General features: G+C 37.4%; 3 protein-coding genes and 3 pseudogenes across 20 annotated transcripts; 4 read left to right on the forward strand and 2 right to left on the reverse strand.

The window, feature by feature from the left end:
* The first annotated feature begins 832 nt into the window (after positions 1-832).
* Positions 833-4,267, forward strand: LOC111285627 (uncharacterized). The gene is made up of 7 exons (XM_022875161.2): positions 833-1,900; positions 2,346-2,477; positions 2,558-2,739; positions 3,035-3,245; positions 3,390-3,627; positions 3,726-3,876; positions 3,956-4,267. Exons 1-7 carry the CDS (start codon positions 904-906, stop codon positions 4,265-4,267), a joined length of 2,223 nt encoding a protein of 740 aa, XP_022730896.2. The 5' UTR covers positions 833-903.
* Positions 4,268-5,365: 1,098 nt separating this feature from the next.
* LOC111286445 (class V chitinase CHIT5b pseudogene) lies at positions 5,366-6,720 on the forward strand (annotated as a pseudogene).
* Positions 6,721-6,848: 128 nt separating this feature from the next.
* LOC111286133 (class V chitinase CHIT5a pseudogene) lies at positions 6,849-9,576 on the reverse strand (annotated as a pseudogene). Its single transcript, XR_016343084.1, has 2 exons — positions 7,428-9,576; positions 6,849-7,221 (listed from the first exon to the last, which is right to left on the reverse strand). The product of XR_016343084.1 is annotated as a class V chitinase CHIT5a pseudogene (transcript).
* A 226-nt stretch (positions 9,577-9,802) lies between these two features.
* LOC111286134 (uncharacterized) lies at positions 9,803-13,744 on the reverse strand. Of its 16 annotated transcripts, none has more exons than XR_016343083.1 (10): positions 13,328-13,744; positions 12,157-12,241; positions 11,474-11,548; positions 11,354-11,390; positions 11,157-11,240; positions 10,981-11,041; positions 10,757-10,863; positions 10,555-10,620; positions 10,071-10,205; positions 9,803-9,889 (listed from the first exon to the last, which is right to left on the reverse strand). XR_016343083.1 is itself a non-coding variant. In XM_089762906.1 (10 exons), exons 1-9 carry the CDS (start codon positions 13,401-13,403, stop codon positions 10,115-10,117), a joined length of 687 nt encoding a protein of 228 aa, XP_089619032.1. In that variant the 5' UTR covers positions 13,404-13,744; the 3' UTR covers positions 9,803-9,889; positions 10,071-10,114. The 16 variants fall into 16 exon arrangements, 7 of the variants coding, with proteins under 7 accessions (XP_089619032.1, XP_089619030.1, XP_089619031.1 ...); XR_016343078.1 differs by having other exon boundaries at positions 9,803-9,973; XR_016343080.1 differs by having other exon boundaries at positions 9,803-9,976.
* A 1,659-nt stretch (positions 13,745-15,403) lies between these two features.
* On the forward strand, positions 15,404-16,307 carry LOC111285497 (uncharacterized). The gene is made up of 4 exons (XM_022874980.2): positions 15,404-15,438; positions 15,503-15,633; positions 15,825-15,928; positions 16,054-16,307. The coding sequence occupies exons 1-4, from the start codon at positions 15,404-15,406 to the stop codon at positions 16,195-16,197; spliced, it is 414 nt and encodes a 137-aa protein (XP_022730715.2). The 3' UTR covers positions 16,198-16,307.
* A 1,996-nt stretch (positions 16,308-18,303) lies between these two features.
* Positions 18,304-22,978, forward strand: LOC111285722 (ATPase 8, plasma membrane-type-like; annotated as a pseudogene). The gene is made up of 10 exons (XR_016342594.1): positions 18,304-18,360; positions 18,660-18,836; positions 18,926-19,240; positions 19,335-19,645; positions 19,722-19,767; positions 20,873-20,946; positions 20,985-21,059; positions 21,171-21,275; positions 21,368-21,678; positions 21,805-22,978. The product of XR_016342594.1 is annotated as an ATPase 8, plasma membrane-type-like (transcript).
* The last annotated feature ends 469 nt before the right edge of the window (positions 22,979-23,447 follow it).

The following is a 23,447-nucleotide window of genomic DNA, read 5'->3' on the forward strand; positions in this document are numbered from 1 at the left end:
CGCTGGGCGAGAGTTTAGGCTTTGCATGTGAAAATTCATTAATAGAATTTGTTCCACAGTTCCAGTCTCTTTTCTCCTCAAAGGACTATGGTTTACACAGTTCGTCCAACTTGATAGATTAAAAAGGTTATGCCATCAATAACAATAAGACATTTTTGGCTATAGAGGGTTGAACAACACCATTCAAACCAATGATCTGGGTTCAATTTTTTTTTTTTTTTTTGGTGGAGGTGCTAAACTACTAATAAGCAAGCTTATGCTTCCATGGTAGCTAGGCTGGTTTTCGTAAATCTTTTGGGCCAGACATCTTGGGTTTTCACTTTTCAGACTGTTCCAACTTCCAAATAAAACAACGGACCTCTCGTGAATATTCGGCTTGCAAATAGAGCCCAACTGCCCAAGCTTGAAACAAATTTTCTTTTTTCACTTCCTGGAAAAACTTATATTAAATTTTATAAGTAACGTTCGTAAATTTTTTATTAAAAATAAATAATTAAAAATTAAAATTAAAAATCGAATTTGATAAACTAAAAGATCTCAGTATATAAATCAAAGGTATAAAATTTTAAAATTTTGAAAAATTTTGATATATTTATTAAATAGATATTTTTAGTAAAAATATTAATAAAAATTTTATTATTAAATAAATATTGATCAAATTTGAATTAGAATCAATATTTTAATAAAATTTTTTATGTATTTTTGGTCTTCATAATAAATTTTATTGATTTATTGATTTAAATTTTATTTATTTATTTTTAATAAAAAATTTCACGAACTATGTAACTTCGTATAAGTTTTATCCTCCATTTTTTGCCGTTGTAACCCAAAAGCCAATTGCAAATGGTCAGACAGTAGAGGGTATGCTTTGAGCCAAACAATAATGCTTCATGTAGACTTGGAATGGAAAGCTTCATTAGTCAGTCTTTTCTGTTTCATGATATAAATTCTGTTCTTTTCACTCATCCTTTTTGCGCTTTTGCTTTTATAAATTCTACTTCCTACCAGCTTCAAATCAACTCCTCAAATGAACAACCCTTCTCTAACTTCACCAACATTCTAAAACTCAAAAATCCATCGATTACTACACTTTTATCCATTTTGGTTGGAAAAAGTGAGTCGACAACATTTTCTTTGATGATTAATCACACTTCCAACAGAAAATCTTTCATTGAATCTTCCGTAAAAACAGCCAGGCTTTATGGCTTTCATGGCCTGGACCTTTTTGGGGTTGTGCCTAGGAATATTACCAACATGACCAGTTTGGGAAATTTTTTGGATGAGTGGCGAGCTGAGGTAGCTTCTGAGTCAAGAAACTCTGGTAAGACACAGTTGCTGTTAACTATGTTGGCTCAAAGCATGCCAATTGTCAACTCAGTGAGTTATCCTATTGATTCTACAAAGAAAAACCTGGATTGGGTAAATATTATAGCATATGACTACTATGTGCCAACAGTTGACAGCTTTACTGGTGTTCATGCCGCTTTATATGGTCCGTTGAGCAGGACTAACACTGATGATGGTATAAAGGAATGGTTACACCGAGCATTTTCTGCTGACAAGCTAGTTTTAGGTTTGCCTTACCATGGCTTTGCATGGACACTTGTTAAATCTGGTGACAATGACATTGGTTCACCAGCTTCAGGGCCGGCTGTCACAATTGATGGTTCAATGGGCTTTAAGTCAATCAAATCATTCATTCAAAATTACGGTTATGGCGTTGAATCTGTGTATAATTCTACTTATGTGGTCAATTTTTGCAAAATTGGATCGATTTGGATCAATTTTGATGATGTGGAAGCCATTAAAGCTAAGGTTTCTTATGCCAAGGCGAAGGGGCTACTCGGTTACAATGCCTTTCAACTATCCAATGACGATAATTGGGTGCTTTCTAAAGCTGGTAAGATGGTTATCTCCCTTTAATTTTGTGGGTTCTCTAGTCTTTTCTGTTTCATATTTAAACCCTTTTTGAAAACAGGACTTGTAATAGTCAAAATCATTTCCTATCTGAAAGATATTTGAACTTAAACCAGTTTCTTTTTCTCAAATTCCAACTAAGAGAGATACAATTCCACACCAGAAAAGAATCATACAACTGACACCAAATTAATAAAAATATGTGGAAATGGAACATCATACCCTTTCATTTTTCTTTCTAATTGTTTATTCAATTTCTTGACAAAACTGAATTTTTAAACATTGGCTTGAAAAAAATCTGTATATTAACATCATTTTACCTCAGTTGTTATATTCTGACTTTTGGGGCTTTCTCATGTAGTGAGCTGTTTCTTTTTTCACTTCCACACAGAAAAAAGCTATTGACTTGGGCCTTTCAATGTTCACAGCTTATGGAATAGGCACCAGTCACCGGGCAAAGCATCAATTATTGGTTATTGTTCTGGTTATAATTGCAGCAGCGATTCTCCTGATGTGGACTATCATTTGTTACCTGCAAACAAAAATATTCAAGTCACAAGGTAACTGATTGGACATTTTGAGAATTTGCAGTGATTAGAGGTGATAATCATAAATTAATTCCACAAGGTTTTGGCTGCAGGAGTTTTGGGTACTGTGAAAAAATCATCATCCTGGATAATAAACAAAATATCAGCTGAGGGAGAGCATGACAATGGTGCTCCTTATCTCCAAGTTTTCAGTTTTACTAGCATTAAAGCAGCCACAAATAACTTTTCAAATGAGAATAAGCTGGGGGAGGGTGGATATGGACCTGTCTACAAGGTAATACTATATATTTGTCTATTTTCTTATACAAAATCTAAACATGGGTATTGGAAAAGTATCTTCATCTCTAATATTGTTATGTTCTAGACATGAAATTGAGATGACCAGGCAGATTCAGCCGTGGTTGAGGATTTGCTGCATTCTGCTTACCAGCAAGAGATTCTGAAATTCGAAGGACATCCAAAACAATGAAACTAAATTTTTAATCAAACATTTGATTGGTTTTAAAGCCACAAACAGGCACAGAGTTATTGAAAAATACTACCAACCATACTAACGTGGACTATGACAGGATAAGTTACCGAAGGGGCAGGAAATAGCAGTGAAGAGGCTTTCCAAAACTTCTAATCAAGGGCTTGAGGAATTCAAAAATGAGGTCACACTTACGGCACAGCTTCAACATGTGAATCTAGTTCGAGTTGTTGGAATTTGTACCGAGACAGAAGAAAAAATGCTGATTTATGCGTTCATGCCAAACAAAAGCTTGGATTTCTACCTCTATGGTAAGCAATACTTAATTTATTCTACCTAGTATGATTGTTAAGTACATTTCTATGTCATGTTATTCCATATTAATGTTTGGATTGACTTATCCTAAACTTTTAAGCAAAAAAGACTAAAATTGTTCATAAATTTAATTGATGCAGATCCTGTTAAAAAGTATCTCTTAGATTGGAGAAGACGTATTTTAATAATTGAAGGTGTTACTCAAGGGATTCTATGTCTCCAAGAATACTCAAATTTCACAATAATTCATCATGATATAAAGGCTAGCAACATTTTATTAGATGATGATATGAACCCAAAAATATTGGATTTTGGTATGGCAAGATTTTTCAAAAAGGACGAACTTGAAGCAAACACCAGCAGAATTGTTGGGACATAGAAAGTGAAACAGGTGTTCTCAAATGATACATATCATATCTTTTTCTTCCTTTGCCCTACATCCGTATTATTGTTATTAATTAATTCATTAAATGCAGTGGCTATGTTCCTCCAGAATATGTTAAGAAAAGAATATACTCTATGAAGTATGATGTTTGTAGTTTTGGAGTTCTACTTCTGCAAATTGTAAGTGGGAAGAGGAATTCCAGTCTCTATGGCCGCAGTGAAAACTTGAATCTTCTTGAATATGTAAGTTTCTTCGTCACACCCACTTTTTCATATTTGTAGTACAAATATGCTAAAAATGTACAACATTGAACAATTTCAGTCGTACGAATTGTGGAAACAAGGTCGAGGGGCTGAGTTTTTTGATGCTTCACTGGATGATTCATCTTTGTCTTGTAAGCTCATTAGATGCATGCAAGTAGCACTGCTATGCGTGCAGGAAAACCCTGCAGATAGACCATCCATGGTGGAAGTTTTTAGACTCCTGAAGAATGAAACTACTGCAGCAATCTCTACCCCTAAGCAGCCTGCATTTTCAGTTACAAGAGATGAAGAGGAGGAAAGTAAAGACATTGGCAAGAAGAAAGTTTTTTCAGTCAATGATGCAACGATGACCCAAGTGGTACCTCGATGATTGACAGTATAGGCATGCATTTGGGCAACATAATTTAGAAGAATTATGGTTTACCATTCTTTTAATCATGCAAACGTGTAAAGATATTAATGAATCTATGACTTTCTTGGGAATTTTTTAAACACAATAAGCTATGTATAGCTTTCTTGGAAAATTGGATGGCTTGGAGGGATCGATTGAATTTCAAGGAAAGAAATTGAATAACTGCATGGCTAATTAATTATTTGGATGCATAAAACTAGTGTTTATATATATTTGGTTATGGCAAAAACATTCAAATTAATGTTAAAAAGTGTATTGCACACTAAATTCTTTCTGTTTTAAGCTACCTAAAAAGGGTCTAAAACCCAGACCACGTAAAAGTTGCAACCAAATTTTGTATGTTCAAGCCTCATAAAATCATGAACTATCTTTATATTCATCTTGGAGCTCCTTGTTGTTCCCACCTCACAGGCCCATGCCCAACCCAAGTCAAGCAGAATATTTCCTAATTTTAGCATATTAAGTACAAACAATTGTTATATGAAAGCTTTCGGGATATTGAAAAATCAAAGGGTAATCCGTAACCATCATAGTGAAGTTTTGAAAATTATGTATAACTGCATTGGCAAATCATTAAAAGATATTTCGGAAGTCGATTTTGCTGATCCACTTGTCCCAAGCTTCACTCTCGCATTCATGTCCCTCCACAAGCAAACGCTAGTGCTAGACAAACACAAAATACCGTCATATAAAGCTCAAACACACCATGAGTATTAAAACGTTGTCTTGAACAGTTACCCAATACTCTCATTTTTAACCTTAATGCCAATCAGATTGGACAACCCCTAATTCATTTTTAAATCAAAATTTCAATTAGATATGTCAGGCTTTCTAGAGAGTTGACGCCCACCCACCATGATACGAAGAGCATTGTCACATTTCTGATAGCAGTAGCTAGTAGTATTAGTACTGGCTGCTTCTATTTTAAATTCCCTAGATCATCTAAAGACTAAAAATTATGTGTCATGGACAAACACAACCATCCAAAACTATAGACAAAAGAATTGTTCAAAATTTTCTTCTGACTATTAGTTATCTAGCGAGATGATTGCTATATGTACTTTCTCGACACTCTTGCTCGAAATCATTTATGACAAGCCCTCTAGCAACGACGGAAGGTTTCACCACATATTTTCAGCTCTCTTCTATTCTTATTGTTTTCTTAACCATGCTTACAAGATCTGTCGTCATGGCGTCGCCACCGTCTGTCAAAGCAGCTTATTGGCCTTCGTGGACGACAACTTTCCCACCATCAGCCATAGATATATCCTTGTTTACTCATATTTACTATGCTTTTCTCATGCCAAGCAACGTCACCTATAAATTTGAAATCTCAAGTCCAACAGCACTTCTTCTGTCGAATTTTACTGCCACCCTCCACCACAAGAATCCGCCGGCAAAAACCCTTTTCTCTATTGGTGGCGGTGGTGCTGATACTCTTGTTTTTCCCCGCATGGCTTCAGAGGGAAAGTCGCGTAAAGCTTTTATAACTTCAGCTATCGAGGTTGCAGAAAATTTGGTTTTGATGGGATGGACCTAGACTGGGAATTCCCTAAAAGCCCAAAAGATATGCAAGATTTAGGCCTTTTTATTTATGGAATGGCGGCGAGCTATCAACTATGAGGCTAAGGCCACCCACCGAACTCCTCTACTTCTAACGGCGGCTGCTTACTTCTCAGTCGACTTTTTCTTGGATGAAGTCTACCGCATATACCCAGTAAGCTATATTAATCAACATTTGGATTGGGTTAGTGCAATATGCTATGATTTTCATGGTGGATGGAACACTTAGAAGACAGGAGCCCACGCAACACTTTATGACCCAAACAGTAACGTGAGTACTAGTTATGGCCTTAGGTCATGGATCAAAGCTGGGGTGCATAGGAGCAAGTTAGTAATGGGGCTGCCACTTTATGGGAGGACTTGGCTGCTAAAGGACCCAAATTTTCATGAGATTGGATCGGCTGCAGTTGCTGTAGGCCCAGGAGACCATGGGTTGCTGACATTTGTCCAGGTAGAGAAGTTCAACAAGAAGAATGGAGCCAGGGTAAAACATGACCTGGATACTGTATCAACATATTCTTATGTTGGTTCAACGTGGGTTGGGTATGACGATGCAATATCAGCAACATTGAAGATTGGGTTCGCTCAGGCCCTTGGAATTCGTGGTTATTTCTTTTGGGCTCTTAGCTTCGACAGGGAGTGGAAAATCTCTGGACAAGTTAATATGATATTTATATACAGTAGATAAATTCAATAGCCTGATGATTTGGTTAATTGGCATATAACTTGATGCGGTTTATGTCTTTGCAGCTTCGGGAGCGTGGGTTCTTGGTGAATGAAGATTGAAGCTTCTTTGGTCTCTGATTTGACTAGTACTACTACCAGGTAAAGAGATTTGTAAATGCCGGTTGAAGATATTGGTTTGAGTTATATAGATAAAAATGAAAATTCTTCTTTTATATATATATATATATATATATATTTGCCTTTCAAAACTACCTTATCCTGGAAATCATACTTTATATAATAAAAACAACGATAATTGATCAATCTTGATGAATAGTGTTGAAAAGTACTTCTAACTCAAACTTTGAATTCTTCAATTATTTCAATCAAGAAACAGGATTGAAAATTTATATATCCTTTTTCATGACATGCACTTGCGTGTCTAAGGATTGAAAATTACAAACCAATGATAGTTGACATGCATAATTGACAAATCAAATTTATTTGCAACACACGCAATCAAGCATAAAAGAAGGGAAAGTGGGAAAAAAAAGAAAAAGAAAAAGAAACAGTTTGAGTTCCAAATGAATAATGCTCCATGAAAGCTCCAGATGAAATTGTGAATATTTATCGGACTTACGATTTCAGGTGCTACTGGCGTGTTCCTTCCCGTGCATCTGATGCTGCCAAACACATACAACATAAACAGAATTAGACTAGAAGTAAATTGAATCTCCTAACAAAATTTTAGTTTGAGGCCTATATATATGCTTTGAACGTTGATTATATTCGAATATTCAAAAAAAAAAGTAGAAAATTTAGCATATTTTGGAATCGGATAATTGAATCTGTGTCGAAAATATGGAAACTGCCCGAGTTGAGAACGTACCAATTACTGAAAGGGCCTAATTCATGTCATATCCAAGGGCCCAGAAGAAATAACCACCAAGGTGATGAGCCTTGGCATACTCAACCTTCCTTGCCACTGATTTTGGCCCATCATAACCAATCCAATCTGTTCCTCAGTATTAATATTCTAATACGGTATCCCTGTCATACACTACATGGCCATGATGTCCAGCATTGTAAGTTACAATATCCTTGTAAAACAATATGCCATTATCTGCAGGCCCAACTCCAACAGTAGGTGCTCCAATCCCATGGCTTTTTGGGTCCTTCAATTTCCATGTTCTTTATAAAGTGGCATTCCCATAACGAGCTTCTTTGGAGGGACTCCAACCTCAATCCAGGATGATATACCATAGCTTGTGCTAATATTGCTAGAATTGTTCATATAGCAGAGCATGCTCACCAGTGACAGAAGTGTCCCAACTTCCATGATAATCAAAGCACATAGGATTCACAAAATCAAGATATTTTGCAATATTGTCACCAGGGTATGTCCTAGGCAGATCAAAGAAAAACCTGGAAGCAAAATAAACAGCAGCGCTTAAAAGAAGGGAAGGCTTGCCTGAGTCGGAAGCCTCACTCTCAACAGCCTGACGCCAGTCTTTAAAGAACTTTGAGAGGTTTGACATGTCATCTGGGTTGTTAGGAAATTCCCAGTCAATGTCAAGGCCATCAAAACCATATTTTCTGGCTGTAGCAATAGTGGATTTGATGAAAGCAGCACGATTATGAAGGTTACTAACCATAGTGGAGAAAGTACCAGTGCCAGAATTGGCTCCTCCAATGGATAGCAAGGCTTTTGCTGGTGGCTTTTTTGGCCTGAAGGATGGCTGTAAAGTTTCCCATCCATTGATCATCAGGTTTGGTGATGGACAAGTGGTATGTAGAGGCATCAATGCCAATAAAGGCATAAAACACGTGTGAAGTACTTGGTAGGGGTTGATGAGGGAGGGAGATTATAAGCTAGCCATGAGGGCCAATAGCCGCCTTTAATTCCATGGTAAGAATAAGGTGGAGGACTAGGAGACGCTTGGGGTGATGGAGATGGGGGGATATTGGCAGGCTCAGGGCCCGGTGTACTCCACCCAATTAGTTTCGTTGGTCTTGGTCTAGACATCTGCCAGTAATTACGAGTCAACAAAGTAGGAAATGAAGCAGTAGAGAATGAGATATTTGCACCAAGAATTAAGACAATGGCCAAGAAGACTGAAGCTAATTTTTGCTTGGCCATCTTAGGATATTGTGACGATTACAAGCTAGGAGTTTTCTAATTTTTTCAATTGATAGAACCAAAGGAGTATATGCTGCTTATATAGAGCATGTGACAGTAGAATAACTAAGCTATGGTTTTATCGATTTACTTGATTGCTTTGCTCCTGTGTTTGTAGTTTTCTATTATGATAAGTAGGGAGAAACTTCGAATTTTAGTGATCAATATGTTGTTTCCTAGGTTTGCTGTAGGCCGGCTTTCTTGTTAATTTTGTCAAAGTGATCCTACAAATTTGAAAGAGTTGATCAATGGAGGAAGAAGTTGATAACTGATTCAATTTTCTCATTATCGATTGTTTAGGTCCACTCTTAAGTATTTTATTTTTGGGCAAATCAATAAATCCATTAACATAGATATGGAATACATAAGTTAAACAGAAAACACTTAGATATGGAATACATAGAGTTACAAACAGAAAACACTCTGTGACAAGCAGGAATTCAGAAAATCAGCTGCAAACAGCTCAGCAGTTGTAAGAAAGAAACAAAACCGAGCCTTCCGATGGTCTAACATAATTCAATGCAATGACGTAATAAGTTCCAACATCACTAGCTTTAGACTTGAGAGTGATACATCTTTCGCCTTTGTAAGAAGTAATTAAACAAGGCAAAGCGACGCTGAAATTTTAGTTGATTCTTCTTTGTTTTCCATGCTGTTCGAAGCTCAAGAATGATCTCCTTTGGTAGGATTAATGCAATTTCAACTAGTGTTTTCTTAAAGGTCCTAACTCATGCACAAACTATGGATTCAACTGTGACTTTAATTCATTAATACTTTAGTTAGCTTGGTCTGGTACTCTGCAATTGTGATTTTGACTTTTGTATTTTCTTTTGCTAGAAGTTATGTTGAGCTTTGCGAATTTGCTGGCAACAGGCCACCACCTTGCTGATATGTTTGCATAGGTGTAAGAGGCTAAACTGTCACTGGATTTACCTAAAGCAGAAGCTCTTTCTGATGTTTTTAAAGGTGAGTAGATAATAACATTGCAATCCAGAATGAAACTGTGGTGAGAAAAGATGGTTTAATGCCATATTTATAGAACCATCCTTCATTAGGTAACGCATCTTTTTTCTGCTTAAAATAGCTTTAACAGGGAAAAGAAAAAGGAAACTTAATATTGATGAATGCAGAATGTATAAACCATCTCCGGACAACAAATTTGCAATTTTAACCTGGGAAAAGGTTCAGCAAAAATCAGTTTAATCAGTTATAATATGAGCCAGCTCCATGGTCACTGGTTAGGTTTCTGCAAGGTCCTGCTGACGGGTGAATAAAAATGAATTTGATCATTCCTTTAATACTTTCAAGAGAATAAAATCTGACCAAATCCACAGAGAGAGAGATACCATTTACCGTATGAAATCAGCAATCTGCAAGACATACGAAAGATGCCAACACTAGCTATGCTTTTCTCTCCTCCATTCTACAAAATTATCGAGGATCAAGGGCCAAGCTTGGCTTGCATCATAATTTTCGAGATCTGGAAAACTAATCTGCCAGCAAAGCTTCAAAGTTATTATAGATGCCTCAGATTGGGGGGGGGGGGGGGGAAAGAAAAATGGAAAATTATGCTTTTTCATCAAATATCATACATAGTTCAGTTCTATCAATGCAATACTATAAATTAGCACTTTCGTCAACCATCACCAAACATATCTAGGATGAATTTTTTATCCCTTTACATGTCATTTCTTATTTTCTTTGTTTTTCTTCTTTCTTTCCTTCAGCAGCCAACACTAAATTTCAATGCAGAGGGAAAGAAACACTCATGTTAATCAGTTTTGGGGGAAAATAATAATTGCAGACTTCTACATTTTTTTTTTTTCAAAAGGCTCACCTCTTTGCAAAAACGTAGAAAATTATTCCACTGGTCTAAATTTATTACTTTGTAATCACTCTGGACCTGCCAGAAAATCAAGTCCAAGCATCAAAAGCATGTCATGAAACACATGCTCTGATAATAAACAGTGCATATGATCAGCATTTATTTTGCTAAAGATGAAAGAATAACAGCCTCATAAACAAAATTGCCTACCTACCTTTAGATACTCAATTAGTAAATCTACCTGAGGACGAAATTGTGCCCCTAGAACAAGATTTAACAGTTCACAGATGCTTTCAATGTCCACGCTCTTTTGCTTCTCCTCTGAGTCAGTTGATCAATATCAGCTTTTTATTAAAAGAACAAATTACTATAAAAGAGAAGCTAGGCATTGCGAAAAAAGAAAGGCTCCTTTCATTCAATTACAATTAAAGGGCAAACCTGTCAGGCAGTATCGGAATGCATAGGAATAGAAATCCTCATAATTCGATGGCTTCCCCACCTTTTTTTCATATATAAAAAAGTGATAAATTCAGTGCTACCACTTAATTGCTTACTTATAAACCATAAAATAATTTTACAATGATTGCAATAACTGTTACAGCAGATACAAATACCTCATTCTCCAGTTCAGGAAGCGCCTTTTTCAGTTTGCTAAGTGAATCAACCCCTAATGCTTTCAGGCCAGTTCGCCACTCATCCTGATTCAGTGCAAAAGAAGAAAAAAGGCAGTCATTCATCTAAGGTCGGTTCATTTTTTCTACTATGGCATCCATTGAAAGCAGCATGTCATATAAGTATCGCTTCAGCTTACCTGGGTGAAATAGCCCTGCTTTTCAGCTTTTAATTTCCTGATATAAGCAGAACACGTGTTGTTAGGAAAAACTCACAACAAAGAATGGGCCCAGTCTTATAACCACAGAATATAGCATACCAAGCAAGCATCAATATCCTCACATCAGTGTAGTCCACTCCGAGATCTGAACAGAGAGATTCAATACCATCTGGACTGCTCAAGCAAAAATAAGAGTGTTACAAAAGGATATGCATGCAATCCTCTAAAAACCTGTGCGCCCGCTGGGGATTATGTTAACTTTTTCAGACAAAATAGATTCCTGAGGACGTATGGCCACCTCCAAAATGATCAGAATTGGTTTTAACATGCAGATAAGGAAAAGAACCATAGCTCTTTTTCTTCTCAAGGGAACTCATTACTTTTTGACCCAATGGAAATGTAGGTAAAAATCCTTACAACTAAAAGTTGTTCTTAGCAAGTAAGTACCTTGATATGAAATATAAACTACAAAATGCTGAGACATTATGTTCAAACAATTTAATAAGGTTCATGAGCTTTCATTGGCATTATGTTCAAACCACAACTTAGAACAAACAAGAAATGAAATGTAACACCTGTAAGAATCAAAAGCTCAGACAGATTCTTGACCTTGAAAAATGATAACAGCATGACATGGATAAATATAATGAATTTATTTGGCTTTTTCTTCTTTTGTATCTAAAAGAAACCAATCACCATTGGCAATAGCTAGAGTGAAACATGACATCATACAGTAACTCTGTACTCTACAAATATAAAACTTGTAGACGGAATATACTCACTCAATCATGCCTAATGAACTATTTGCATATGAATCGAACAAGCGATCTATTTTTTCCATCCCCTTTGTTTTAGCTTTACTTGAGACTGGAAAAGAAAATTAGCATTATCGAATTAGAATACCAGGCACTTCACGGAAAAACCACAAAGGTTTAGTTGAATAATAACAAGAACATTTGGAACAAAAATTCTTCCAGCCTAATCAACCGAGGAGAACCACCATTATCATTATTTTATCTATTTAACAAACATTCAGTTCACATTGAAATATGATTCAGAATGCCGATTCCAATAGTTTTCGGAAGTAAACATCAGGCAATCGTTTCACTACCAATATTGCCAATATTATAGGAATCAACGTTGTCAGGATGCTACTTTACGGAGACCACATAATGGTATCCACACCACCAAATGTAGAAGTATGAAAAGACAAATCTTAACGACAACAGGAACCCGAGCCTAAGTCGGGTTTATATTAGGTCATTGTACTCTATTTAGAACTATCCTAAACGGAAAAAAAAAAAAAAAAAAGCAAGGTCCTTTTCTCCTTTTTAATATCTTCTACCTATGTCTTCACTCCTTGCATAACTTCAGGTCTAATGCTAACAGACTCCTTTTTGATGTAACAATCTCCCAAACACATCAATAATGCTATTTTCCCTAATTTACCGTGAAGGATTAAACCAGGAACATCAATTTTAATATTAATTCGTTAAAGGGAATATTACTAAATTTCAGTGGAGACGTAGAAATAAGTAGCAATTACATTCAGCCACGAAACCCAGTAACTATGATCAATAACCCAACAATGCCAAGATAATAATCAATCACAATGATTAAAGAATAGCCGAATCATATGACCGTACGATTTTTCAATTTAATATATTCTCTTTTCCCGCGGTTTCTGAGAAACCAATCAGACTAGAATAAATAGTCATTTCACAGTCGAACAAACCAAAAGTAAGAAACCTAACGCTAATGACAGTAAAGAACTCTCCATCAGAACTAAAATTAATCAGACTTGTGCAATTCTCGCTTAAATTCTTTCACTTTCTTTAGTCCTTTCTTTTTCCCGCGCTTCTCGTTTACCAAACAGATGCAAATCTTTTTTTTCAAGAAAAAAGAAAAAGAAAAAGAAAGAGAATGTAAGAAAGGGAAAGGGAAAGGAGGTACCAGAACGACCGTCGGATGATGTGACGGATGAGGAGGTGGGTGGGGCCGATTTTCGCTTAGATGCGCGAGGAGGCATTGTGTTAAAAGAGATTGTAACAGAGGAGCAACCACAACCGCTTGATTTGCTGACCAATTGACTAAGTTGGAAAAACCCAGAACCCTAGATCCAATAATACTAGAGAGAGAGAGAGAGAGAGAGATTATTGGAATAGAATGCGAGACTGAAGAGTAGTGTTGGGAGAAAGATGCTTCGCTTTTCTACTGTTTATATAAGTGAGAGAGAGAGAGATTGAGAAAATCGAGTCTGAATGGTGCAGGAACCGAAGTTCCATAGAAAGGCCGTTCTTTATTTTTTTTGGTTCATCGACGCGAACATCCGCGCATGGAGGGCGTGTGCTACAAGGATCACGACGAATTACGATGGGTTGTAATCTTTAATCCGCATTGGAATCTATTGTAGACTGCTAGGCCCATTGGGTGTAAAATCCATTCCTTCGTTAATTCTTCTTCTTCTTCATCTTCATCTTTTTTGGTATAAACGATGGCTAAAAGGCCCAACTAAACTCTAATACTATGTTTGGATTGAAATAAGGGGAAAAAAAATAAAAAAAGTAATTGAAGTAGAAAAATATTTTTTTATTTAAATAAATTTTTAATTTTAAAAAAATGGATGAAAACTCAATAAATTTTGATTTTTCGTGTAATATTCATTTTTTTAATACTCCAAATTAAAGAAAAAGCTAAGGAAATGAAAGTTGAAAAAACTTTATTTTTATAAAAAAACTATTGTATTTATCTTTTTATAAATACTAAAAATCTAATAAAAAAACCTAACCACATTACAATCTTATTGTAATTTTTTTAAAGCTATCTATTTTTTCAAGTAAGTTTCACATATTTTTTCTAATATAAAAGATTTTTATAAATTTTGAGTAATTAATTTTGATGAATAATTGAATATGAATAAATATATTTTTAAGGTTTACAAGATGCAATGGCAAAAAAATCTATCGTTGCATATTTGTAAAATATTTATCTATTTTACTTGATTAAAAATCATTGATATAACAATAATTGTAAGGTTATACAATATAACAAACTTATCATAGTCTAAAAATGTTTTAAAATCACAAGTAATGAAATATTATAATTATAAAAAATTATTATAAATATGATAATAAAAAAAGAGTAATGCAATTTGAGATATAAATTAAATCAATCTCTTGAGGTAATTTGCATCATTTTGATAGTAAGAATTAATGCATAGAGATTTTATTACACGTCGTCTTCTAAAATATAAAAACTCAATCATACATGTGCAAGTTAAAATATACAAATTTAATCGAAATTGACATTTTGTTTATCATATTAACAACAAAATTTTTTGAATTCTTAAAAAAAATAAAAGAATAACATTTAAAAGAAATAATTTAAATTTTGAAAAGTGGATAATCATAAAAAGTAAGGGAATCCAAAAATATGATTTCCAAAGGTAACCATTGATCCATTAAGGTTCCTAACTAAAATGGGTTTTTGAAGTTGAAAACCATACAAATTAATAACTCGATAGTTTAAAGCCTCTTACGTTTGTTTCATAAACAAACACGTTTTGCACTTCACTTTATTAATATATCTTAACATATCACAGTTAAAATATGAGATTTTAATTTGAAAAATTTTCAATCGAATTTTGAAATGAAAAAGATTGGATTTAGAGGACATGATATGATTTATATTAATTACATGTATAAATAAAATAAAGTTATCAATAAGAGTATGATATGAAGAAAAATGAAAAATAAAACTATGATGGATTTGTTCTTACTTTAAGATTGTTAAGCATCAATAATTTAAGATTCTTTCTTGTTTACATTATATGGTATAAGCAATAAATGAAAAAAAATACAAACGTTAACAAAAACAAATTAAATTAAAAAAATTTAATCCCATTTTATAACTCTATATAATATTCAATATATACGACATAATAACCTTACTTGTTATTTGTGAATGAAAAGGTTCATTAATAATAATAATAAAGAAATCATATACTATTAATTGGAGGAGGCCCAGACAATGAATAGAAGCGATCCACATGGATCACAACAAGGGCAAGTTTTGGGCCGAATATCACCTACAAATAGTCCACATTTTTGAATTCATAGTCCACTAAAGGCCCAACAAAGTAAACCCTACAATCACACTTCAGCACAGATTTATTAGGTTTGAGCGCTTACCGGCTTCAAAGCTTGTACTCCGCAGCTTCAAGACCCTAGCGCCGGATCTCCTCCCAACAGCCAAAAATGGTAATCTTCCTCCTTTCTTTCCCTTCTTCCATAGATAATAGTTGAGGCATTGGTTTCTAGCTTGACTTGCTTTAGTTCTTTTTCATTTTCCTTCTGCAAAAATGGTTGGCTATCTCTGTTTATATGTAAACAAAGTTGAGTTTTGAAAGGTAGTTCTATGATATTTTGAATGGTTTATCTTGACATGGCAGCCTTCACACAAGAGCTTGAAGATCAAGAAGAAGCTGGCCAAGAAGATGAGGCAGAACAGGCCAATTCCTTACTGGATCCGCATGCGCACCGACAACACCATCCGGTCAATATGTTCTCCATTTTTTTTTGCTTAAATATGTTTATAAGTTTTTGTTTTTGTTTCATTTTTAAGGTTTTTTTAAAGCATTTATTGATGGGTTTTTTCCAATTTTTGTTTTTGGGTTGCAGGTACAATGCAAAACGTCGGCACTGGCGCCGCACCAAGCTAGGGTTCTAAGCTCGATGGGCCTATTTGGTTTCAAGCTTTGTTTTTATTTTTCTAAGTTTATTTGCAGACATTTTGTTGTGGGATTTAACATTGAGAACTACTGAGGGTTTCTTTTATTAGAGATTTTGATGAGATTGTTGGTAGTATTTCCGGTCATAGTTGCAACTTTGTTTTAGCTAATATTTGATTTTATATTAAACTTTTAGTTCCTTATTATCTCATCTTCATTTGAGTGTTAGGTGTTGAATTCGGCTATGTTGTTTGCTTTAACTCATCTTGATATGTTAAGCTATTCTCACCTGGATGATCTCTATTGTGCTTGAGAGTGACTTTTTTTGAGTTTATTTAAAGCTGAACCTTTGCGGTATCATGAATTAATGAACTTGAAATTCTTAGGTAATAATGATATTGTTTAAGCCAGATTTTTGAGTGACATGCCTTGATGCATTCAATTCTGGAGAGCAGTGTGCTCATGTGCTAGTGAAAAAACTTATGGCCAAGACTGACTATCAGAGACAATATAAAGATTAGGAAATTGGTTTAGAATAGGAAGAGAAATGTTGATTTCTGGTGTGCATTACTGGCTTTTCTATTTAAGATTATCATGAAGTTTGTTTGGAAGGGCAAATGCTATGTTGTTTCTAGACGAGAGCACTTAAGTAGCTTGAAATGGAGTATCCTTTTGAGGGAACTATTTATCTTTGATTAGGGAGGTTTGCATTTTATGAGGCTGCAGGACATGAGTCCAGATCTCTCGTAGAAGTCAATTGTGCAAATGAAGTCAGTGAATAACAGTTTATGGTGGTATTTGCCGGGGGAATGGAGAGTTTGTAAACTTGGATAAGTAATGAATTGGACCTAGAGAGGTAGATGACATTGCAAGTAATAATCATTAGGAGTAATAATCATTAGGGGTGAGTAATTGATCAGGTTCGGTTGGATTGATTTGAAAAAATCAATAATTGATTTAATCAATTTTTATTTAACAAATAATCAAACTATTCGAAAATTTTTAAATAACGATTATAATTGAATTGATTAAAATCGGTTCGGTTTGATCAATTCGATTAAATTATCAATTTTTTTTTATTTTTTTATTATAAATAATTATTTAATTATAAATTTAATTTAATAAAATTTAAATTTAAATATCATTCAAATTAAATCATTAAAAAATTTAATAAATTTAATAATATTTTATTAAAAAAATATTTATCTTAATTTTTTATTTTTATTTATTAAAAAATTGATTAATTTGATTTGATCGATTATCAATTTTAAAAATTAAAAATCAATTGAATTAATTAATTTAATCGATCTAAAAATTTGATTATAATCAAAATTAAATAAATTGAATTGAATCAGTCGAATTCATTCGATTTTCATTAGATTTTGCATGATGCTCATGATTGATAGCTGGTGGGTTAAAAATGAGATGGTTAGAAAACTTGTTAACGTGTGTGTTAGGACATAGTGGTTTTAAGTATCAGATTGAACTTATAAATTAAAAGTAATTTATTGAATCAGTTAGTTAGTTCAAAGCATCGTTATATTTCCTGAAGCTTAGCTTCTGTGGACAATGAAGGATTAGGGTCATGTGGTATGATCTTTTAAGGCTTAATGGTATCGGTTTCTGGATGAGCAATGCGGCATCTGTCTCGAGTTGAACTGATAAGTTTGTCCTAAAATGAGATGTTATCCTCTCAAAAGGGCAAAAAAAAAAAGAGAATTTGGGCGGGTGGCACTTGTTTTTGACACAAACCAAAGAAAACCTTTTACAAAAGAGTACGGACAAGTCAATACTGTAATATAAAGGCTGTCAGATGATCTAATGAAACAGTTAACTGCAACTAAAAGACTGGGACTTGTGGCAAGCCACGGAGATCCGAAGAAACCAGCTCGAATTCAATGTCGTTACTGTCTTCCTCTCATTTTCTTTCAAAAGTTGGTTATAGAAACAATACATCTCAAGCCAAAAGATTGCTGTCTCTTTCAAGAACAGAACAACTAATCTCCTCTTCTCTTTCATTTTCCTCTGTCTCGGCACCGCACCATCCAGGTCTTATGGAGGACGGGATAGCCTGAGGGGCAGCTAGCACAAAAACCGAAGGAAGAAGGAGCTCAAAGATCAACTCCTGTGATCAAGAGTTTCTTCCTTTTTCTTTTAAACAAAGTACGGGTTTGTTACTTCATTTGGATTGTCCGTAGCCATGTCTTCCGACGATGACATTTCTTTGGAGCAGATCAAGAACGAGACTATTGATCTTGTAAGCATTTGAAAATTTTTTTTCCCTGTTAGCTTTCCATTTCTGTTGGTTCTTGGTGCTTTTTGTTCCTAAATATGTTGAAAATTAAAAATAAAAACTAGAAGTACCGTGTTCTGTGTGTGTTTATATACGAGCGAATCCCTATGGAGGAGGTTTTTGAGCAGCTGAAATGTACGAGAGAAGGTTTGACAACAGCAGAAGGACCACATCTTTGGCCATAAAAAGCTCTAAGAGAAAAAAGAGAACAATTTCTTAAGTTCTTGGGCTTTATGTGGAATCCTCTGTCGTGGGTGATGTAGGCTGCTGCTATCATGGCCATTGTTTTGGCCAATGAAGGAGGCAAGCCTCCAGACTGGCAAGACTTCGTTGGTATTGTTGCTTTGCTTATCATTAACTCAACCATCAGTTTCGTTGAGGAAAACAACGCTGGCAATGCAGCAGCTGCTTTGATGGCTGGTCTTGCACCCAAAACTAAGGTATACTTGTTTGTTCATTTTCGTACATGTTCATTGCTTCTTTGGAGTCCCTTTTCCAGGTTCTATCAACATCATGGTTCACTTTGTAGGTGTTGAAAGATGGAAAATGGGGTGGACAAGATGCAGCAATTTTGGCACCAGGAGATGTAATTATTGTCAAATTGGGAGACATCATTCCCACGGATGCTTGTCGCTTGGAGGGTGATGCACTCATGATTGATCCATCTGCTCTCACTGGTGAATCCCTGCCTGTTACCAAGAATCCAGTTGATGAGGTCTTCTCTGGATCCACCTGCAAACAAGATGAGATTGAGGCCGTTGTCATTGCCACTGGTGTCCATACCTTCTTTGGCAAGGCTGCTCACCTTGTTGACAGCACCAACAATGTTGGTCACTTCCAAAAGGTACTGTAATTGTGTTTGTTTCAATATGATAGCACAAAATGATCATGTTTATATTATGTAATAACCCACTGCTTCATGTTCCTTAATGGCACAGGTGTTGACAGCCATTGGTAACTTCCTGTATCTGCTCAATTGCTGTGGGAATAATCATTGAGATCATAGTTATGTACACAATCCAGCACAGGAGGTACAGAGATGGTATTGACAACCTGTTGGTGCTTCTTATCGGAGGTATCCCAATTGTCTGTGACAATGGCTATTGGCTCTCACCGCTTGTTGCAGCAAGGAGCCATCACCAAGAGGATGACTGCCATTGAAGAAATGGCAGGGATGGATGTTCTGTGCAGAGATAAGACTGGGACTCTCACCCTCAACAAGCTAACAGTAGACAAGAGTCTCATTGAGGTTGGTTATGAGCACTTTTGCATTGTTTCACGGGCATAAACTTGGTATTTATTTATGAGTATATTTATATCTACAGGTGTTCATAAGTGGTATGGACAACGACACCCTTGTGCTGCTTGCTGCAAGTGTCATGGGTCGAGACTTAAGCTCCGAACCCACGTGGCTCCGGGACCCGGACATTCATCCTTCCGGCGTCCCGAATCAGCCTGACCGCTATGGTTCACACCCTTGTGAGGTATTGTCCGCTCCGGCCCCCTTAGCCTCACGGTTTTGTCCTACAAAAGGTGCCTCATAAGACAGAGATGGTGTGAACCCTTTTATACCCCAGTGACCCTCCTATTATGTTCGATGTGGGATTCAGGACTCCCCCTTAGGTCCGTGATATTCTCTCGCACCCAACCTCGTGACGACTCCCCCTTAGGTCCGTGACATTCTTTCGCACCTAACCTCGTGACGCCCTCGCCCTCGTCACGGAGGCTGACCACCCTGCCTACCTCCCTTGAGGTGCTTGGCGTGGATCGAACGGTTTAGGGCTGGCTCTGATACCACTTGTCACAGGTCGAGACTTAAGCTCCGAACCCGTGCGGCTCCGGGACCCGGACATTCATCCTTCCGGCGTCCCGAATCAGCCTGACCGCCATGGTTCACACCCTTGTAAGGTATTGTCCGCTTCAGCCCCCTTAGCCTCACGATTTTGTCCTACAAAAGGCGTCTCATAAGAGGGAGATGGTGTGAACCCTTTTATACCCCAGTGACCCTCCTATTATGTTCGATGTGGGATTCAGGACTCCCCTTTAGGTCCGTGATATTCTCCCGCACCCAACCTCGTGACGCCCTCGCCCTCGTCACGGAGGCTGACCACCCTGCCTGCCTCCCTTGAGGCCTCGTCACGGAGGCTGACCACCCTGCCTGCCTCCCTTGAGGTGCTTGGTGTGGATCGAACGGTTTAGGGCTGGCTCTGATACCACTTGTCACAGGTCGAGACTTAAGCTTCGAACCCGCGCGGCTCCGGGACTCGGACATTCATCCTTCCGGCGTCCCGAATCAGCCTGACCGCCATGGTTCACACCCTTGTGAGGTATTGTCCGCTTCGGCCCCCTTAGCCTCACGGTTTTGTCCTACAAAAGGTGCCTCATAAGACGGAGATGGTGTGAACCCTTTTATACCCCAGTGACCTTCCTATTATGTTCGATGTGGGATTCAGGACTCCCCCTTATGTCCGTGACACAAGGGCTTCCAGGGTTGAAAACCAGGATGCCATTGATGCTTCAATTGTAGGGATGTTGGGTGACCCCAAAGAGGTATCTGATACAGCCCACATTTCGATCATACAGGCTAGAATAATAGAGTTATTGAATGAGTTATTGACAGCAATGGTGAGTGGCATTGTTGCAGCAAGGGTGCTTCTGAGCAAGTAAGATACTACATCAACTGAACTGCCATGGTAGTTCATTTTGAATCTCCAAGTAATCACTAGTGACATAAATGTGGCTTCTCAATCCAAAATCTAATGTTGGTTGGCACCATCATTGAGCTTTGCAGGCTCACTGGAGACTTGAAGAAAAAAGCGCATGATGTCATTGGCAGCTTTGCTGACCGTGGCCTTCGGTCCTTGGGAGTTGCTAAACAGGTGGATGACCCTAATGCTAATATACTTGCATGATTTCATGAGTGTCTAATAAGATTGATCACTTTTCAACCAATTATTCTGTCTTTGCACAGACAATTCCAGAGAAGACAAAAGAGAGCGTTGGAGGACCCTGAGAGTTTGTGGGTCTCTTGCCTCTCTCTGATCCTCCAAGGCATGATAGTGCTGAGACTATTCGACGGGCCCTTGACTTTGGTGTCAATGTTAAGATGATCACTGGTGATCAGCTTGCCATTGGAAAAGAGACTGGTCGCAGACTTGGCATGGGCACTAACATGTATCCTTTTTCCTCCCTCCTTGGCCAGAGTAAGGATGAGGCTATTGCTGCCATACCTGTTGATAAGCTCATTGAAGAAGGCTGATGGATATGCCGGAGTCTTCCCTGGTAATTAGATAATCATCTCGAGTCTCAAATTTACTAAGAACACCAACGATATTCATAGTAGATTTAATGTGTTAGGATGTGTTAGGAAGGCCTATTACTTAATTACTCTAAATTTGTTGTATGCAGAGCACAAGTACGAGATTGTTAAAAGGCTCCAAGATAGGAAGCACATCTGTGGCATGACAGGAGACGGTATCAACGATGCCCCAGCACTTAAGAAGGCGGATATTGGTATTGCGGTGGCTGATGCAACTGACGCTGCCAGGGGCACCTCAGACATAGTCTTGACTGAGCCAGGATTGAGTGCGTTTGTAAGCGCAGTGTTGACAAGCAGAGCCATCTTCCAGAGGATGAAGAACTACACAATCTATGCTGTTTCCATCACAATACGTATTGTGATGGGATTCCTGCTTGTTGCTCTCATCTGGGAGTTTGACTTCTCGCCATTTATGGTCTTGATCATTTCCATCCTCAATGATGGAACCATCATGACTATCTCTAAGGACAGGGTCAAGCCATCGCCTATGCCTGACTCATGGAAGCTGAAGGAAATCTTCGCCACTGGCATTGTCCTTGGTGCCTACATGGCTTTGGTGACCGTGCTATTTTTCCGGCTTGCTCACGACACTGACTTCTTCACCATGCGTGAATTACGCTGACCAGAAATCAACCAAATTAATGATTCCATTTAGAAGGAAAAAAAAAAAACATTGTCTTTCATTTTTGCAGAAGAAGTTTGGCGTGAAGCCAATTAATGATAATATGAATGAGCTTACTTCAGCTCTGTACCTCAAGTGAGTATCATCAGTCAAGCCCTCATCTTTGTGACAAGGTCAAGGAGCTGGTGTCACGGCCTGGGCGGGCGCACCAGGCACATCAGGCAGACCAACAGGTGAGCCAGAGGTTCAGGCCCGTAGATCAGGTGTGCTGACGGGTATCTGTGCGCAAAGCCTAGCAAATGAGCTCAAAACGCCCGCCCGACTTGCAGGCCAGCCCATGAGACCAAGGCCTGGCATACAAGCTGCCCGTACCACATCCAGAAAGGCCCAAGGTGCTGGACAAGCAAGGGAAGCTTCTGAAACCAGGCAGGATCAGCATCAGCATCCTGGTAGATTTGGTTGACCCTGAAAATCAGGAGCCAGCATCCTGATTGATTGTAATCCCATGATTTTAGCCTTTATTCTAGGGATTTGCCATTAAGTTGTAGCTGGAGCCTCAACTATAAATAGAGGACTGCTCCACCCTCATTTGTACACCATCAAACACTTCTGTTTCAGTGAATACAAGAGCATTTCTAGAATTCTGTCTTCTTGTCCTGTTTCTCTTTAACTTGTGTAATCAGCCATTCTCATTGTTCTAGTGCCCGCACGCTTGTGTTTTAGGCTGACTTAGGCATAAAGGAGGAGATTCCAAGCCTAAGGCCGCACGGATTCTGAGTCTAAGGTCGAAGCCCGTGATAGTTGGTATCAGAGCAAGTTCGATTCTGCGTGTTTGTGTTGTGCAGGTTAGATCGTGATTGAGGAGATGGCATCCCAAAGTGACGTTGCTAGCCAACAACCAGAGGCCCAGGAGCATGGCTGGGGAAGAGGCAAGAAAGCCAATTCTAGAGATATTTGGTCTACCATGGACGGTAGGCTGGCCAAGGTGGAGGTGACCATTGGCGACATGGGAGAGAAGCTTGAGGAAGTCGAGACTCACATTGTATCGTTAGACTCCATGGGGGAGGAGATCCAAAGTGGGCTGGAAGCTACCCTCAATAGAAGCCTAGA

This window comes from Durio zibethinus, chromosome 6, assembly GCF_047325235.1.
Source record: "Durio zibethinus cultivar Kanyao isolate XHJ-2024 chromosome 6, ASM4732523v1, whole genome shotgun sequence".
NCBI lineage: Eukaryota > Viridiplantae > Streptophyta > Magnoliopsida > Malvales > Malvaceae > Durio > Durio zibethinus.

Coding starts and splice junctions, on each gene's coding strand:
- LOC111285497 (XM_022874980.2), top strand. CDS start 15,404: ATGAATAGAAGCGATCCACATGGATCACAACAAGG. Junction 15,634..15,824: donor CCTCCCAACAGCCAAAAATG/GTAATCTTCCTC, acceptor TTGACATGGCAG/CCTTCACACAAGAGCTTGAA. Junction 15,929..16,053: donor CGCACCGACAACACCATCCG/GTCAATATGTTC, acceptor TTTGGGTTGCAG/GTACAATGCAAAACGTCGGC.
- LOC111286134 (XM_089762906.1), bottom strand. CDS start 13,403: ATGCCTCCTCGCGCATCTAAGCGAAAATCGGCCCCACCCACCTCCTCA. Junction 11,391..11,473: donor AGGATATTGATGCTTGCTTG/GTATGCTATATT, acceptor TGCTTATATCAG/GAAATTAAAAGCTGAAAAGC. Junction 10,621..10,756: donor TACTAATTGAGTATCTAAAG/GTAGGTAGGCAA, acceptor ATTTTCTGGCAG/GTCCAGAGTGATTACAAAGT.
- LOC111285627 (XM_022875161.2), top strand. CDS start 904: ATGGAAAGCTTCATTAGTCAGTCTTTTCTGTTTCATGATATAAATTCT. Junction 3,246..3,389: donor CTTGGATTTCTACCTCTATG/GTAAGCAATACT, acceptor TAATTGATGCAG/ATCCTGTTAAAAAGTATCTC. Junction 3,628..3,725: donor AGCAGAATTGTTGGGACATA/GAAAGTGAAACA, acceptor CATTAAATGCAG/TGGCTATGTTCCTCCAGAAT.